This window comes from Xenopus tropicalis, chromosome 8, assembly GCF_000004195.4.
Source record: "Xenopus tropicalis strain Nigerian chromosome 8, UCB_Xtro_10.0, whole genome shotgun sequence".
NCBI lineage: Eukaryota > Metazoa > Chordata > Amphibia > Anura > Pipidae > Xenopus > Xenopus tropicalis.
Genome location: NC_030684.2, coordinates 3,641,341 through 3,656,323, shown reverse-complemented (window position 1 = coordinate 3,656,323; position 14,983 = coordinate 3,641,341). Strand labels below are relative to the sequence as shown.

Genomic DNA, 14,983 nt, shown 5'->3' with positions numbered 1-14,983 from the left:
ACCCCACCCCTTGGGCTCATACGTGACAGTCTACCCCACACCTGGGGCCATTGGGGTTTATGTTATGGGCAAAGCCACAGTCAACATTTCCACAGAGACAGTTAGTGGCACAAGTCTTTATAGGAGAGCAGAATTTTCAGAATAGCTAAGAGCCATTGGAAGTCATTGAAGACATAGACCTCACCTTCAACCTCAAAAGGGACCTAGTTTTATTAGGGTTCCTATGCAATGGCCTTTCTTTTTGCATTCCCTTGCGGTGGTCTTTCATTTAAGTTACACCACTTGGGGACATAGGAACTTACAGACCCCGTTCTTCTCAATGGAGACTGTACCCATGGGTCAAAGAATATAAATAATGAGGAAAGTGATCAAAGCTCACAATATTGAAGACATAGACATCACCTTCAACCTCAAAAGGGACCTCATTTTATTTGGGTTCCTCTGTACTGGCCTTTCTTTTTGCATTCCCTTGTGGTGGTCTTTCATTTAAGTCACACCACTTGGAGTTTGCAGACCCCGTTCTTCTCAATGGAGACTGTACCCATGGGTCCAAGAATATAAATAATGAGGAAAGTGATCAAAGCTCACAATATTGAAGACATAGACATCACCTTCAACCTCAAAAGGGACCTCATTTTATTTGGGTTCCTCTGTACTGGCCTTTCTTTTTGCATTCCCTTGTGGTGGTCTTTCATTTAAGTTACACCACTTGGGAACATAGGAGTTTGCAGACCCCGTTCTTCTCAATGGAGACTCTACCCATGGGTCCAAAAAATAAATAATGAGGAAAGTGATCAATGCTCACAATATGGAACCCTGGCAGCCAGGTATTTGTAATGTATGTGCCGAACCACTTTAAAACAAGATACCGTACATATAAAATCGACAGTTAGTAGGTACAAGCGTTGAACACTACATGAGTAAAACTTGTATAAAATCTCTTCAAATTTAGGAAATTAGGATTCGTTCCTCCCCAGTTGCACAAACCTCAGCCAAAAAAAAAGCTGACTGCAGTTTACAAATCCTGCACATTCAGTCCGGGGTGATTAAGAAATTGGCGCCATCAAGAAATACAGAAACATGTGGCGTAAGATTTGACACAGCACAAAAAGTGCCACTCGTTTCGCAATGAGCACAATGTGAGGCAAGCCTGTAGCAATGTGTGTTGTGCAACACACTCTCACTTCTGTGTAGATCCAGGAAAAGTGATTTTCCCCCACAGAAACACTGATAATTAGTATTTTTTGAGCAGCTCAATAGCAAGAAACATGTATGGCCTTCAAATGGTTTAAGTGAAGGTAACCATAGAGGCAGGTGAGCTTTGAGAACACAGTGGTCAAGCTAACATTGTGTATTCAGTAAAACTGGATGGTTGAAGATGAAGAACAGGTCAGTAGGCTCCATTAATCCAATTATCATGGTCTGGAGATCAAAGATGGGATTAGAAGGTTCTGGGTCAAATCACCAGGCAGTGTGTTATAGCTGGGGATCCAGATAGGAAAGACTGAGGTCCGGACGACCAAGGTCTCCGTCCTCTATTGGGGCTTTAAGATTCATCCTATGATACTCAAGGCTTTCCCAGTGCCAGTAGGTATTGCCCCACTTAGCGGGTCTCCTGCTGAAGCACCATACTGGGGTTACTTTTCTTAAGGTAGGCAAAGACTGGTGCCTGCTACATATACATTATATAACTTATATATGACCCAAATCCCCCCCTAACTGGCATTCAGGCTGGGCCCCCTTAGTCCATAACAAGGTTACAGATATATAGAAACATTGGGGTAACAGTCACCCCGCTATAGTTCCAGGGGTTCCCAGGGCACAAATAAGCACTCACCCCAAATCCCCCCCTAACTGGCCTTCAGGCTGGGCCCCCTTAGCCCATAACAAGGTTACAGATATATAGAAACATTGGGGTAACAGTCACCCCGCTATAGTTCCAGGGGTACCCAGGGCACAAATAAGCACTCACCCCAAATCCCCCCCTAACTGGCCTTCAGGTTGGGCCCCCTTAGCCCATAACAAGGTTACAGATATATAGAAACATTGGGGTAAAAGTCACCCCCCTATAGTTCCAGGGGTACCCAGGGCACAAATAAGCACTCACCCCAAATCCCCCCCTAACTGCCCTTCAGGCTGGGCCCCCTTAGCCCATAACAAGGTTACAGATATATAGAAACATTGGGGTAACAGTCACCCCGCTATAGTTGCAGGGGTACCCAGGGCACAAATAAGCACTCACCCCAAATCCCCCCTAACTGGCCTTCAGGCTGGGCCCCCTTAGCCCATAACAAGGTTACAGATATATAGAAACATTGGGGTAACAGTCACCCCGCTATAGTTGCAGGGGTACCCAGGGCACAAATAAGCACTCACCCCAAATCCCCCCTAACTGGCCTTCAGGCTGGGCCCCCTTAGCCCATAACAAGGTTACAGATATATAGAAACATTGGGGTAACAGTCACCCCGCTATAGTTCCAGGGGTACCCAGGGCACAAATAAGCACTCACCCCAAATCCCCCCTAACTGGCCTTCAGGCTGGGCCCCCTTAGCCCATAACAAGGTTACAGATATATAGAAACATTGGGGTAACAGTCACCCCGCTATAGTTCCAGGGGTACCCAGGGCACAAATAAGCACTCACCCCAAATCCCCCCCTAACTGGCCTTCAGGCTGGGCCCCCTTAGCCCATAACAAGGTTACAGATATATAGAAACATTGGGGTAACAGTCACCCCGCTATAGTTCCAGGGGTACCCAGGGCACAAGCACTCACCCCAAATCCCCCCCTAACTGGCATTCAGGCTGGGCCCCCTTAGCCCATAACAAGGTTACAGATATATAGAAACATTGGGGTAAAAGTCACCCCGCTATAGTTCCAGGGGTACCCAGGGCACAAATAAGCACTCACCCCAAATCCCCCCCTAACTGGCCTTCAGGCTGGGCCCCCTTAGCCCATAACAAGGTTACAGATATATAGAAACATTGGGGTAAAAGTCACCCCGCTATAGTTCCAGGGGTACCCAGGGCACAAATAAGCACTCACCCCAAATCCCCCCTAACTGGCCTTCAGGCTGGGCCCCCTTAGCCCATAACAAGGTTACAGATATATAGAAACATTGGGGAAACAGTCACCCCGCTATAGTTCCAGGGGTACCCTGGGCACAAATAAGCACTCACCCCAAATCCCCCCCTAACTGGCCTTCAGGCTGGGCCCCCTTAGCCCATAACAAGGTTACAGATATATAGAAACATTGGGGTAACAGTCACCCCGCTATAGTTCCAGGGGTACCCAGGGCACAAATAAGCACTCACCCCAAATCCCCTCTAACTGGCCTTCAGGCTGGGGCTATTTTATACATTTATACATTCAATGGATGTCAATTCTCTGATTCTGGTTAATATTTTCTAAGGTAATTTTCCCCTGTGTATCCAGACACATTAGCTCTCTACTGGTTTGATGGAAAGAGTAAATGGCTACTGTAAAACCACCAGCAACTCGAGCAAAAACTGCAGCAGATGTGGGAACTGGCAGCAACCAGGCAGGTTCCGGTTGAGAAATGCAGGTTCCTCAGATCAGAAAATCCATCAGGGCACAGAGATGACGCAGTTCCAATATGATGAGTGCTTGGAGGTTGGACGGAATCTGGAGAATGTTCTCTCCCACTGCTATAAAAGGCTGGGTTCCCCCAAATCGGATACTTGTAAGTTACAAGAGGAACCATGACTGGATGTATACAGAGCTTTCTACTCTTGGTGGGCGCCATACTTTCTTATGCTGAGGAGACCTGCCCAGGTCAGTTCTGCCCTCACACTGACAGGGCATACAGTGCACCAACCAACAGTACTGGCCAATGGGTAAAGTGTTACTTTGCAACATTGACCTGATAGTAATGATGCCTATGTTCTTTTTATTTGTTTCCTACTCTCCAACATGATGTTGTATCATCTGCTGATACTAATCCATCTACTTGTATGTTCTCCCCACCACCAGATGTGAAAGTCATTGGGGTGGGGGCTTCGGACTAGCTGACCATTCTGCGAGGATGTCCTGGGTTACCAGGAGTACCAGGAGCAGAGGGGCCTGTTGGACCTGCAGGAGCTAAAGGTAAAAATCAATGACCAACAGTAACGAGAGCCGTGAAACACAATAGAAAATGGTGACCTTTTTCCATGATGACTTTGCAGGAGAGAAGGGATCGCCTGGGATTCCTGGTAAGAGCGGACCAACTGGGATGAAAGGTAACAAGTTCCATTATGTAATTAGAAGAACATTGTTTCAACAGGATTGTCTTGGGGCACCATCTAAGTCATACAAACACCTCCCTCTTATCATATACTGAAGGTAGGTCACTGCTGAACTCTCATCTGGGTAATATGGGCTTGACACCCATCCTAGGATATTTCAGCCCATGTTGGTACAAGATATGTCTTCTGTGTGTCCTACCAAAGTAGGTGTCCACATCTCTATAAGTATTAAAATTCTCCCCGAAGTAGTGGCCCATCTGAGGTCACTTGCTACTTTGAAACTTAAGGAACCTTTGGGCAAATATGAAACTTGATATAATAAAATATTTTCATCCACAGGAGAAATGGGAAATCCAGGAACTAAGGGATGAAAAGGTAAAGCATGTAAAGCTCTTCTTAAATTGTATCAGACATCAAGGTTAACCCTTCGGTGTACCACCTTGAGATACCAATGAAATGTAGGCATCTCTACAAATGTAATGAGGGTTACAGAGCTACATTGTGTTCCCAAGCTCAGAGGAAAGGCTTTAGAAAGACCTGGTTCCTCTTCAGAATAGGAAACACTTCAGCTGATCATTGCTACAGAGGAGCGTGCACTGTATTTAGCTATTTGTTAAGAGCTGTTGCTCCATAGCTTCTTAAATGCCCTGACCTTTTCTGTTGGTAGTCACAACTATCAACATAACACATTTAATAGGTGGTAGAACATTATCCCAGTTTCCATCAACATTGACTGGGTTTTGGCCACCCAAGTTGGAACTATAACTTATCATTAGATTAACTTTACTGTTAACTTACAAACAAGATGGGATCAATTACATTGGACCTTGGGGCCTACAGAAAATTTTCAGTTCCAAATGGATGTCCAGTGGATCAAGAAGTGTTCAACCAGTCTTCTTTTGTAATATAGAAGTTATTAATCAATGAAATGCCATTGATGGAAGACTATCTAATGGAAGTATCTAATATCTCTTTCTAGGTGACAAAGGAGACCAAGGCATTCTAGCACAAGGAAGTGTGTATCCCAGTTTTTGAAACATACAGGCAATCGTCCACCAAAAACCTGCTATACAAGCCCCTTATAGTTGACATGGATTGGTATAATTTGGTAAGGAATCACGCAGAACATCATGTTATTTCCTAATGAGGAAACAATGGGTAATCCATATGTTGTTTCCCCAGCTGCACAGAACTGTAAGGAATGGTTGGATCAGGGAGGTACAATCAGCAGTTGGTACACTATTTACACCCCCTATGGGCTCCCTCTCTCTGTGCCCTGTGATATGGAAACCGATGGAGGAGGATGGATACTAAGTTGGGGGGCTTGGCTTGCAGATAGTTCTAATGGGCAAATAAAAATATGGGATGTATTTTACCCTGTTGGTTCTGCCCAGTCAATGGCTGTTGGAGAATAATGTTCTGCAGGAACCTATGTTGGAGACATCTAGGCCTATAGGTTAAGATTGAAGCACTTTAAGATCTTTTGAAACCAAGCACTATCAAACTCTCCAGGTCTTCCAGAGGCGCATGGATGGCTCGGTAGATTTTTTCCGTGAGTGGGATTCTTACAAGAGAGGATTTGGCCATCAAAATGGCGAGTTTTGGTTGGGGAATGAGAATCTCCATCTTCTTACAGCCACAGGTAGGGGCCATCTTGCCTTGTTTTGTAGAATTAAAAGGTTATTGAGGGTTTCTGAGGGCCAAAGTGCTCCCAAGTCTTGGCTAAAGGAGTTAGGTTAGACTTTATAGAGAGTAGAACCCCCTGTATTTGCTCAACTAATATTTAGGTGTATTTTTGCCTTAATTGGGTGCCCCATTCTAGGGATTAAAGTGGCACCTTCTCTCTAAGGAGCTGTGGAGATGAAAACAAGCAAGACTTGAGTAGTTTTACAAACATGAGGACACTTGAGGAGCAGAAATGTATAAGTTTTTCAACAAGCAGAATGTCCAAGGCTATTGTGATACTAATATCTACAGTTAGTATTAGTGGTTGTATATATAGTGTATGTATGTGAGTGTATAGATTGGTAGGTGTGGGTGCTGGGTTTACTTGGAAGGGTTGAACTTGAGGGACTACGGTCTTTTTTCAAGCCTATGTAACTATGTAACTATGTATAAAATATAGAGTATTTCAGACTCTTCGTGGTCAAATAGGATGGTTAAACTATACTGGAAAAGCATTGAGTCCTTTCTAGATGTATGGGATCCATTATCTAGAACACCCTAAAATTTGGTATTCTAAAATTGTATTTTTTTCGATCTATAGCTATTTAATGTTTCTCTGTTTAGGGAATTTCCAGCTTCGAGTCGACCTGACAGATTTCAGTGAGCAGCACACTTATGCTACATACAGCAACTTCAGTATAGCTCGGGAGTCCCAGAACTACACCCTGAGTCTGGGGAGTTTCACTGGAGGAGACGCAGGTAGAAATACCCCCCTGAATGTGAGGGATTGGGGTTCAGCTGTGGTTCTGGATGCTGTAAAACATAAGAAGTCCAACAAGACATATGTTTAAGGTTAATGATCCTGTATTTCACAGTGATGCAGAGGTTAGCATTGCTTCCTTGTAGCACTTGGGGCCCTAGGTTCTCTTCCAGCCAGAGCCCTATCTGAAGGGAGTTTGTATGTGCTCCCTGTGTGAGATATCCGGGTTTGCTCCCACACTTCATAAACATACAGGCAGGATACTAGGCTCCTTAGAAAACTGACCCTAGTGTTAGCGACTCTGATCAGGTAGAATGCAGAGGACTTGACTTCTCCAGGTATATCATATTGGCTATGATGGATAATAAACACCAGTAGATCTTCTTCCTTTACTGTATGCATTACAAACACATCTAAATGGTTCTCCCAGTTAGCACAGTCAGAGATGGAGAGTCAATCACAGATCAGCTTTTGCACTGGGAAAGGTCAACTGCAGTTCCCTGTCAGGTCCACCTAGCTGAACGTAGGCTAAGATCCTACAGTGCTGAAGGCCCTGGGCTTCCTTACTTGCGATAGCAACCAGCAAGCAATGTAAGGGTTGGGTGCTACTTAACTTTTAAAGGTACATTTCTTGGGAAATAATTGCTCTTGTATCTGTATGTCTCCTTAAATCTGTTCCTCTCTCTTGCAGGTGACTCCTTGTCTGGCCACAGAAACAAAGGATTCACCACCAAAGACAGAGACAACGACTCTCACCCCACTATTAACTGCTCCGACGATTTCCAAGGAGGCTGGTGGTATGACAGCTGCATTTTGTCCAGCCTGAATGGACTTTACCTGCCAGGCGATCTTACTACTTACTTACGTTACAATGGTGCCATTTGGAGCTCGGGCAGGGGGTATCAATACTCATACAAAGTGTCCACAATGAAGTTTCGCCCCCAGTCTTAAACATAAAAAAAAAGGATGGTGGGACCAAGTCAAGGCTTCTATTTAACAATATTGAACTGATGATCACCCAAGGTCAATTTTGGGACTAGAAACCTCAGCTGTTGTGGTCCCTCTGTAGAACAGAGCAACTAGACACTGACCTGTTTGTTCAATTGTTTATTAAACGAGCCATTTCCATTGCAAAAGCCATTAGTTTCATTTATACCTAATACTTAATGCTGCAAGCACAGAGTTGTACTATCTAGGCTCTTAGGCCATGAGAAAATCCACCAGTCTTATCTATTAGGGCTAAAGCCACATCGTGTCTAGTAAATGGAGGGAGAACTGCCCAAGAGCAGAAAGTAGGGAGAATCAAGAAGACATATAGGGAGCTGATTGTTTTCAACTGCCCTGGAGGTGGGGTTATTTCATGGACGTCTGCCATTATGGAAGTGTTTATATAGTTCAGAATCATAGCACAGTTAATAAACACTGATCATCTCTTAAAGACCAACCTTTATCTTCTCAACTGAGCATTGCTATTATTTCCGAGACTTGATTTTCATTCTTGACCATCTTGTCCCACGTGATATTGTTGGGCTTTTCGATTTAGCACCAGTGTAATAAGAGCAGATGTCAAGGCGCAGGTGGGGGTGGATAGGCCACAGGCGTGGACTTATATGGCTACTTGGACTTATATGGCTACTTGAACGATGATGACCAACTTCTACTGCCAGTTGAGGAGCTCTGTGTTGGATGATAAGAGGCTTGTTTTGACTTGTACAGTACACAAACATACATAGAGCCTAAATCTTGGGTCCTAGCTCCCCAAATTATAGTACAGGTGTAAGACCCGTTATCCAGAATGCTCGGGACCAAGGGTATTCCGGATAAGGGGTCTTTCCGTGATTTGGATCTCCATACCTTAAGTCTACTAAAAAAATCAAAAATAAAACCTAATAGAATTGTTTTGCGTCCAATAAGGATTATTTCTATCTTAGTTGGGATCAAGTACAGGTACTGTTTTATTATTACAGAGAAAAGGGAATCATTTAACCATGAAATAAACCCAATAGGGCTGTTCTGCCCCAATAAGGGGTAATTATATCTTAGTTGGGATCAAGTACAGGTACTGTTTTATTATTACAGAGAAAAGGGAATCATTTAACCATTAAATAAACCCAATAGGGCTGTTCTGCCCCCAATAAGGGGTAATTATATCTTAGTTGGGATCAAGTACAGGTACTGTTTTATTATTACAGAGAAAAGGGAATCATTTAACCATTAAATAAACCCAATAGGGCTGTTCTGCCCCAATAAGGGGTAATTATATCTTAGTTGGGATCAATTACAAGGTACAGTTTTATTAGTACAGAGAAAAAGGAAATCAGTTTTAAAATTCTGATTTATTTGATTAAAATGGAGTCTATGGGAGACAGGCTTACCGTAACTCTGAGCTTTCTGGATAACAGGTTTCTGGATAAGGGATCTCATACCTGTATTTAAAGTGGAACCAGTGTCCCCCCAGTACTGTTAGAACTCAATGCACCTACATTCTATCATACTAATCCCAAACGAGATGTCAGCACTAATGTCAAAAAGGTAAACCCTAATGAATACAAGGTACCAATGAAGCCCAGGGGATGTAAACTAAAGTTCAGAACATCTGGGGTCTGTAGATACATGTGCAACTGGCCCCTCAAACTATGTTTCAGTTGTATTCATTCTCAACTTGTCTCTGATGTTATCATTCTAAATACATATAGAAATAAAGAGAACAGCAGGTAACAAACTATAAAACCCTTCTTCCTGTTGATCTCCTTCCCTTGACCTGAAGAAGGTTCTTAGACCTAAATTATAAGTCACTCCCTTAATAAATCATTTGCTTCAGATATTTTTGGGTAAAGGGTTATCTCACCGTTCTTTAAGAAGAAAGGCCTCCTGTTCTTTGAAGGATGAAGAGGGTGAAAAGCTTTACACAGCAGAACTTCCATAAAGGTTCAGTGATGGTTAGATCTGGTGAATGGAGAGGTCATGGAAAGCATGTGACACCATCCTGGTTTCTATAAGTCTTGTAGTGGGGAATTAATATCTTGGAATTTTGAGAACATTGTAAAGGAACAGTGTTCACACCACAGGGTGGAACTGGTTCTGTTAAAATGGTCTCATTGGTCTCCTGCAACTGGGGCACCAACAGTTGATCTTCTTTTGAACACAACTAATTGCATCTTGCTGGGTTTTCTTTCCACCTAACATATCAACTGAAGATCAGGAGACCTCTTGTATAGGTAAATAATCATAAATATTGGAGGCCTTTATGATTCTTTTAGGTTTCATTCGGACATGGAAGCCCCTGGCTGGTTTCATAGGAAGAGTTAATTACTTTTGTAAAACCGCAAAGTCAACAAATTGAGCAGAAACCGCAGCGGATGTGGGAATTGGCAGTAACCAGGCAGGTTCCGGTTTAGTAATGCAGGTTACTTCACAGCAGTAAATCCAGGCAATCCCATTGTAATGAGAGTTTGGAGGAGGAACATAGGCCACTGCTTATAAAAGGGTGAGTTACCCTCAATATGGGTATTTGCACTGCAAGAAGAACCATGAGTGGGTGGGTGCAGAGCTTTCTCCTCTTGGTGGCCGCCATCCTTTCCTCTGCAGAGGAGACCTGCCCAGGTAAGTGATTCCGTCTCACTCTCAGTGAATCCAATGCCCCAACCAACAAGACCAGCTCTTTGGAGTTCACTGTGTTGGGTGGAACTGAAGGGAGATCCATAGATCAAGATAAATGAGGTGAGAAACAAGTCACATAAACCCATTCTCTTTCCTAAGATGTCAAAGTGATTGGAGTAGGGGCTTCAGACAAGCTGAGCATTCTGCGAGGATGTCCTGGGAGCCCTGGAATACAGGGACCACAAGGGCCTGCTGGTCCTGCAGGAGCAAAAGGTAAGTGATATTCTTCTCTGCTACTCCAGAACCTACTACAGACATATCTATTACTCGTAACAATCATACAAGGGAAACTGGTAACATTTCCCCATAATGTATTTCCAGGGGAGACAGGAGCGCCTGGGGTTCCTGGGAACATGGGACCCACTGGCTTAAAAGGTAAATACACAACTCAACAAACTCCGTAAGGAAATTCATCTTTGGATAGTAGACACGTTAATACCCAGTCCATGATATACATTGTATAACCTACCCTCATACTCCATCTCATACTCCATCTCATACCTGAACTTCTTTGCTTGTTTGTATCCCAGTTAAAGCCACAGTATCCCCCCTCTGTAGCAGCCTCTAATTTGAGGTCCATTAATAAACTCTATAGAAGTAGTGTAGTTAGTTGCATTTATTGCAATTTCAATTAGAAGCAGCTGCCTAGGGCTAGTAAATCAAATAAAGAAATGGACATTTAACTATTTACATTCTATGTTCTTTTCCACAGGAGAGCAGGGGAATCCGGGGCAAAAAGGGCAAAAAGGTATGTGCAGGATTTAGTTGGATTTCCCATTACAATAAATATCATTCATGGAGAGAAACTGTGCTTTGTGTGATGCCATGCAAGTAAGGAGGCTGAATGGTATTCTACTCCCCTGTTTAGGTGACCAAGGGGATCCAGGTGTGCCAGTCCCAGGGAGTAAGTACTCATTGGTTACTGATTTAAAGCTTAAAGCCTGGGAAGGGACTGGGGCTGTGGGATAGCAGGTATAGTAGGGAGAGATGGTGCCTATAGTAGCAGTGGGGGGATAATAGCCTCTGGGAAGGGACTGGGGCTGTGGGATAGCAGGTATAGTAGGGAGAGATGGTGCCTATAGTAGCAGTGGGGGGATAATAGCCTCTGGGAAGGGACTGGGGCTGTGGGATAGCAGGTATAGTAGGGAGAGATGGTGCCTATAGTAGCAGTGGGATAATAGCCTCTGGGAAGGGACTGGGGCTGTGGGATAGCAGGTATAGTAGGGAGAGATGGTGCCTATAGTAGCAGTGGGGGGATAATAGCCTCTGGGAAGGGACTGGGGCTGTGGGATAGCAGGTATAGTAGGGAGAGATGGTGCCTATAGTAGCAGTGGGGGGATAATAGCCTCTGGGAAGGGACTGGGGCTGTGGGATAGCAGGTATAGTAGGGAGAGATGGTGCCTATAGTAGCAGTGGGGGGATAATAGCCTCTGGGAAGGGACTGGGGCTGTGGGATAGCAGGTATAGTAGGGAGAGATGGTGCCTATAGTAGCAGTGGGGGGATAATAGCTTCTGGGAAGGGACTGGGGCTGTGGGATAGCAGGTATAGTAGGGAGAGATGGTGCCTATAGTAGCAGTGGGGGGATAATAGCCTCTGGGAAGGGACTGGGGCTGTGGGATAGTAGGTACAGTAGGGAGAGATGGTGCCTATAGTAGCAGTGGGGGGATAATAGCTTCTGGGAAGGGACTGGGGCTGTGGGATAGCAGGTATAGTAGGGAGAGATGGTGCCTATAGTAGCAGTGGGGGGATAATAGCCTCTGGGAAGGGACTGGGGCTGTGGGATAGCAGGTATAGTAGGGAGAGATGGTGCCTATAGTAGCAGTGGGATAATAGCCTCTGGGAAGGGACTGGGGCTGTGGGATAGCAGGTATAGTAGGGAGAGATGGTGCCTATAGTAGCAGTGGAGGGATAATAGCCTCTGGGAAGGGACTGGGGCTGTGGGATAGCAGGTATAGTAGGGAGAGATGGTGCCTATAGTAGCAGTGGGGGGATAATAGCCTCTGGGAAGGGACTGGGGCTGTGGGATAGCAGGTATAGTAGGGAGAGATGGTGCCTATAGTAGCAGTGGGATAATAGCCTCTGGGAAGGGACTGGGGCTGTGGGATAGCAGGTATAGTAGGGAGAGATGGTGGATATAGTAGCAGTGGGATAACCAATATTATTTTCCCCAGCTGCACAGAACTGTAAGGAATGGTTGGATCAGGGAGGTACAATCAGCGGTTGGTACACTATTTACACCCCCTATGGGCTCCCTCTCTCTGTGCTCTGTGACATGGAAACCGATGAAGGAGGATGGATAGTAAGTTGAGAAACTGTGTTTGTCTTTAATGAGGACGTACAACACAACCTTAATAACTAATGGATATTGGAATCTCTATTATTCTCCCCCCCCCCCCCCAGGTGTTTCAGAGACGAGCAGACGGCTCGGTGGATTTTTATCGAGACTGGAATTCATACAAGAGAGGGTTCGGGCGCAAAGAGAGTGAATTTTGGTTGGGGAACGATAATCTCCATCTCCTCACAGCAACAGGTGAGACCTCTATTTCCTACTTCCTGTTGGACTTTGAGCCTCACAGGTTGTTTCCTGACCCCCTGGCTATTATGTTTATCAATAACCAGTCTTTTCCTTAATCAGGGAATTTCCAGCTCCGGGTGGACCTGACAGATTTCAGTGAGCAGCGCACTTACGCCGCATACAGCAACTTCCGTATCGCTGGGGAGGCCCAGAACTACACCCTGAGTCTGGGGGGTTTCACAGGAGGAGACGCAGGTACAAATATCCCCCTGAATGTGTGAGGGATCTGGGTAAATAAGTCAGAGCTGTATAATGGAACTGTTAGAGGGTTCCCCTAGTTGTGTCCATGCATGCCTTTACCAAGATGGCCATGTAGCCCCAAAGGGGAGAATCGGGGACAACATGTTGCTCCCCAACCCCTTGGATGTTGCTCTCAGTGCCCCCAAACCAGGGAGTTAATTTTGAATTCCTGACTTGGGGGCAAGTTTTGAATAAAAACAAGATTTCCTACCAAATAAAGCCCCTGTAAGCTGATAGGGTGCATAGGGGCTCCCTAATAGTCAATCACAGCCCTTATTTGTCTCCTCCATTAACTTTTATGATGCTTGTGTTGCTCCCCAAGTCTTTTTACATTTGACTGTGGCTCATGAGTAAGAAAGGTTGGGGATCCCTGTCTTAGGGGTTAGAAATATGAAGCAAAAGGTCTTTAGAAGGAACTCTGGAGCATTTCCCTTTGATGGGTACTCTTGGTGGGGTCATAGAGTAATAGAAAGGGAGGCTGAGCGGCTCTATATGCCCAGGTAGTTATGTTATATGTTATGCTATTATTCTCCTACATTCCTACAAACAAAATGTAGAAATGCTACAGAATAAGAATGAAGGGAGTGTAATAATGGGCGTATTCTATCAATATAACCCATCCTGTCTCACGCAGGGGACTCCCTCTCCGGGCACAAGAACTACCCCTTCAGCTCTAAAGACAGAGACAATGACATTCATAGTGGCAACTGCGCTCAGATGTTCAAAGGAGCCTGGTGGTACACAAAGTGCCACTCATCCAACCTGAACGGACTCTACCTGCGTGGAAATCACACCAGCTACGCCAACGGGGTTAATTGGGGCGCAGGCAAAGGGATACATTACTCCTACAAGGTGTCGGAGATGAAGTTTCGCCCCCAGCCTTAAGGAAGGGCGGTGACTTGATGATGGACAACAGCCACTGGCCGGTACTGACCCAACAGAACTTTATATTCTACTCCTCCTGCTTCTTTTCACTTCCAGAGAACCTCTTAAAGGGGCACTCACCAACTAAATATCTGTTTTCAAAGCGTTTTTTGTAGCTTAATGTCTGGGGTTGTCCAACTTTATCTACCTGCTTTTACTTTTGATTCCCGCAATAAAATGAACCTTTGCAAATCAGGCGCACCATTGGCCATTAAGATTTCTGTACCGCCGTCTGGCTCTGTCCAGAAACTCAAGCCCCTTGCTGGTTTGGGCAGTAGAGTCAATGACTGATATAAAATCACCTAGTCAACATCTATAGCGGAAACAGCAGTGGCAGGAACCATGAGTGTTGGGAACCAGTGTCCCCCCAGTACTGTTAGAACTCAATGCACCTGCATTCTATCATACTAATCCCAAACGAGATGTCAGAAAGGTGAACTCTAATGAATACCAGGTACCAATGAAGCCCAGGGGATGTAAACTAAAGTTCAGAACATCTGGGGTCTGTAGATACGTGTGCAACTGGCCCCTCAAACTATGTTTCAGTTGTATTCATCCTCAACTTGTTTCTGATGTTATCATTCTAAATACATATAGAAATAAAGAGTAAAGCAGGTAACAAACTATAAAACCCTTCTTCCTGTAGATCCCCTTCCCTTGACTTGAAGAAGGTTCTTAGACCTAAATTATAAGTCACTCCCTTAATAAAACATTTGCGTCAGATATTTTTGGGTAAAGGGTTATCTCACCCTTCCTTAATGAGAAAGGCCTCCTGTTCTTTTAGGGATGAAGGGGGTGGAAAGCTTTACACAGCAGAACTTCCCATAAAGGTTGAGTGATGGTTAGATCTGGTGAATGGAGAGGTCATGGAAAGCATGTGACACCATCCTAGTTTCTAGTAGTCTTGTAGC

At 44.7% G+C, this 14,983-nt stretch overlaps 1 protein-coding gene and 1 pseudogene across 2 annotated transcripts; both read left to right on the top strand.

The window, feature by feature from the left end:
• The first annotated feature begins 3,449 nt into the window (after nucleotides 1-3,449).
• Nucleotides 3,450-8,570, top strand: LOC100485529 (annotated as a pseudogene). The gene is made up of 9 exons (XR_208970.4): nucleotides 3,450-3,795; nucleotides 3,994-4,107; nucleotides 4,188-4,241; nucleotides 4,587-4,622; nucleotides 5,227-5,262; nucleotides 5,430-5,569; nucleotides 5,760-5,889; nucleotides 6,537-6,671; nucleotides 7,364-8,570. The product of XR_208970.4 is annotated as a ficolin-1-A-like (transcript).
• Nucleotides 8,571-10,106: 1,536 nt separating this feature from the next.
• LOC116406427 (ficolin-1-A-like) lies at nucleotides 10,107-14,269 on the top strand. The gene is made up of 9 exons (XM_018089632.2): nucleotides 10,107-10,275; nucleotides 10,432-10,545; nucleotides 10,654-10,707; nucleotides 11,045-11,080; nucleotides 11,201-11,236; nucleotides 12,505-12,632; nucleotides 12,734-12,863; nucleotides 12,969-13,103; nucleotides 13,783-14,269. The coding sequence occupies exons 1-9, from the start codon at nucleotides 10,176-10,178 to the stop codon at nucleotides 14,031-14,033; spliced, it is 984 nt and encodes a 327-aa protein (XP_017945121.1). The 5' UTR covers nucleotides 10,107-10,175; the 3' UTR covers nucleotides 14,034-14,269.
• The last annotated feature ends 714 nt before the right edge of the window (nucleotides 14,270-14,983 follow it).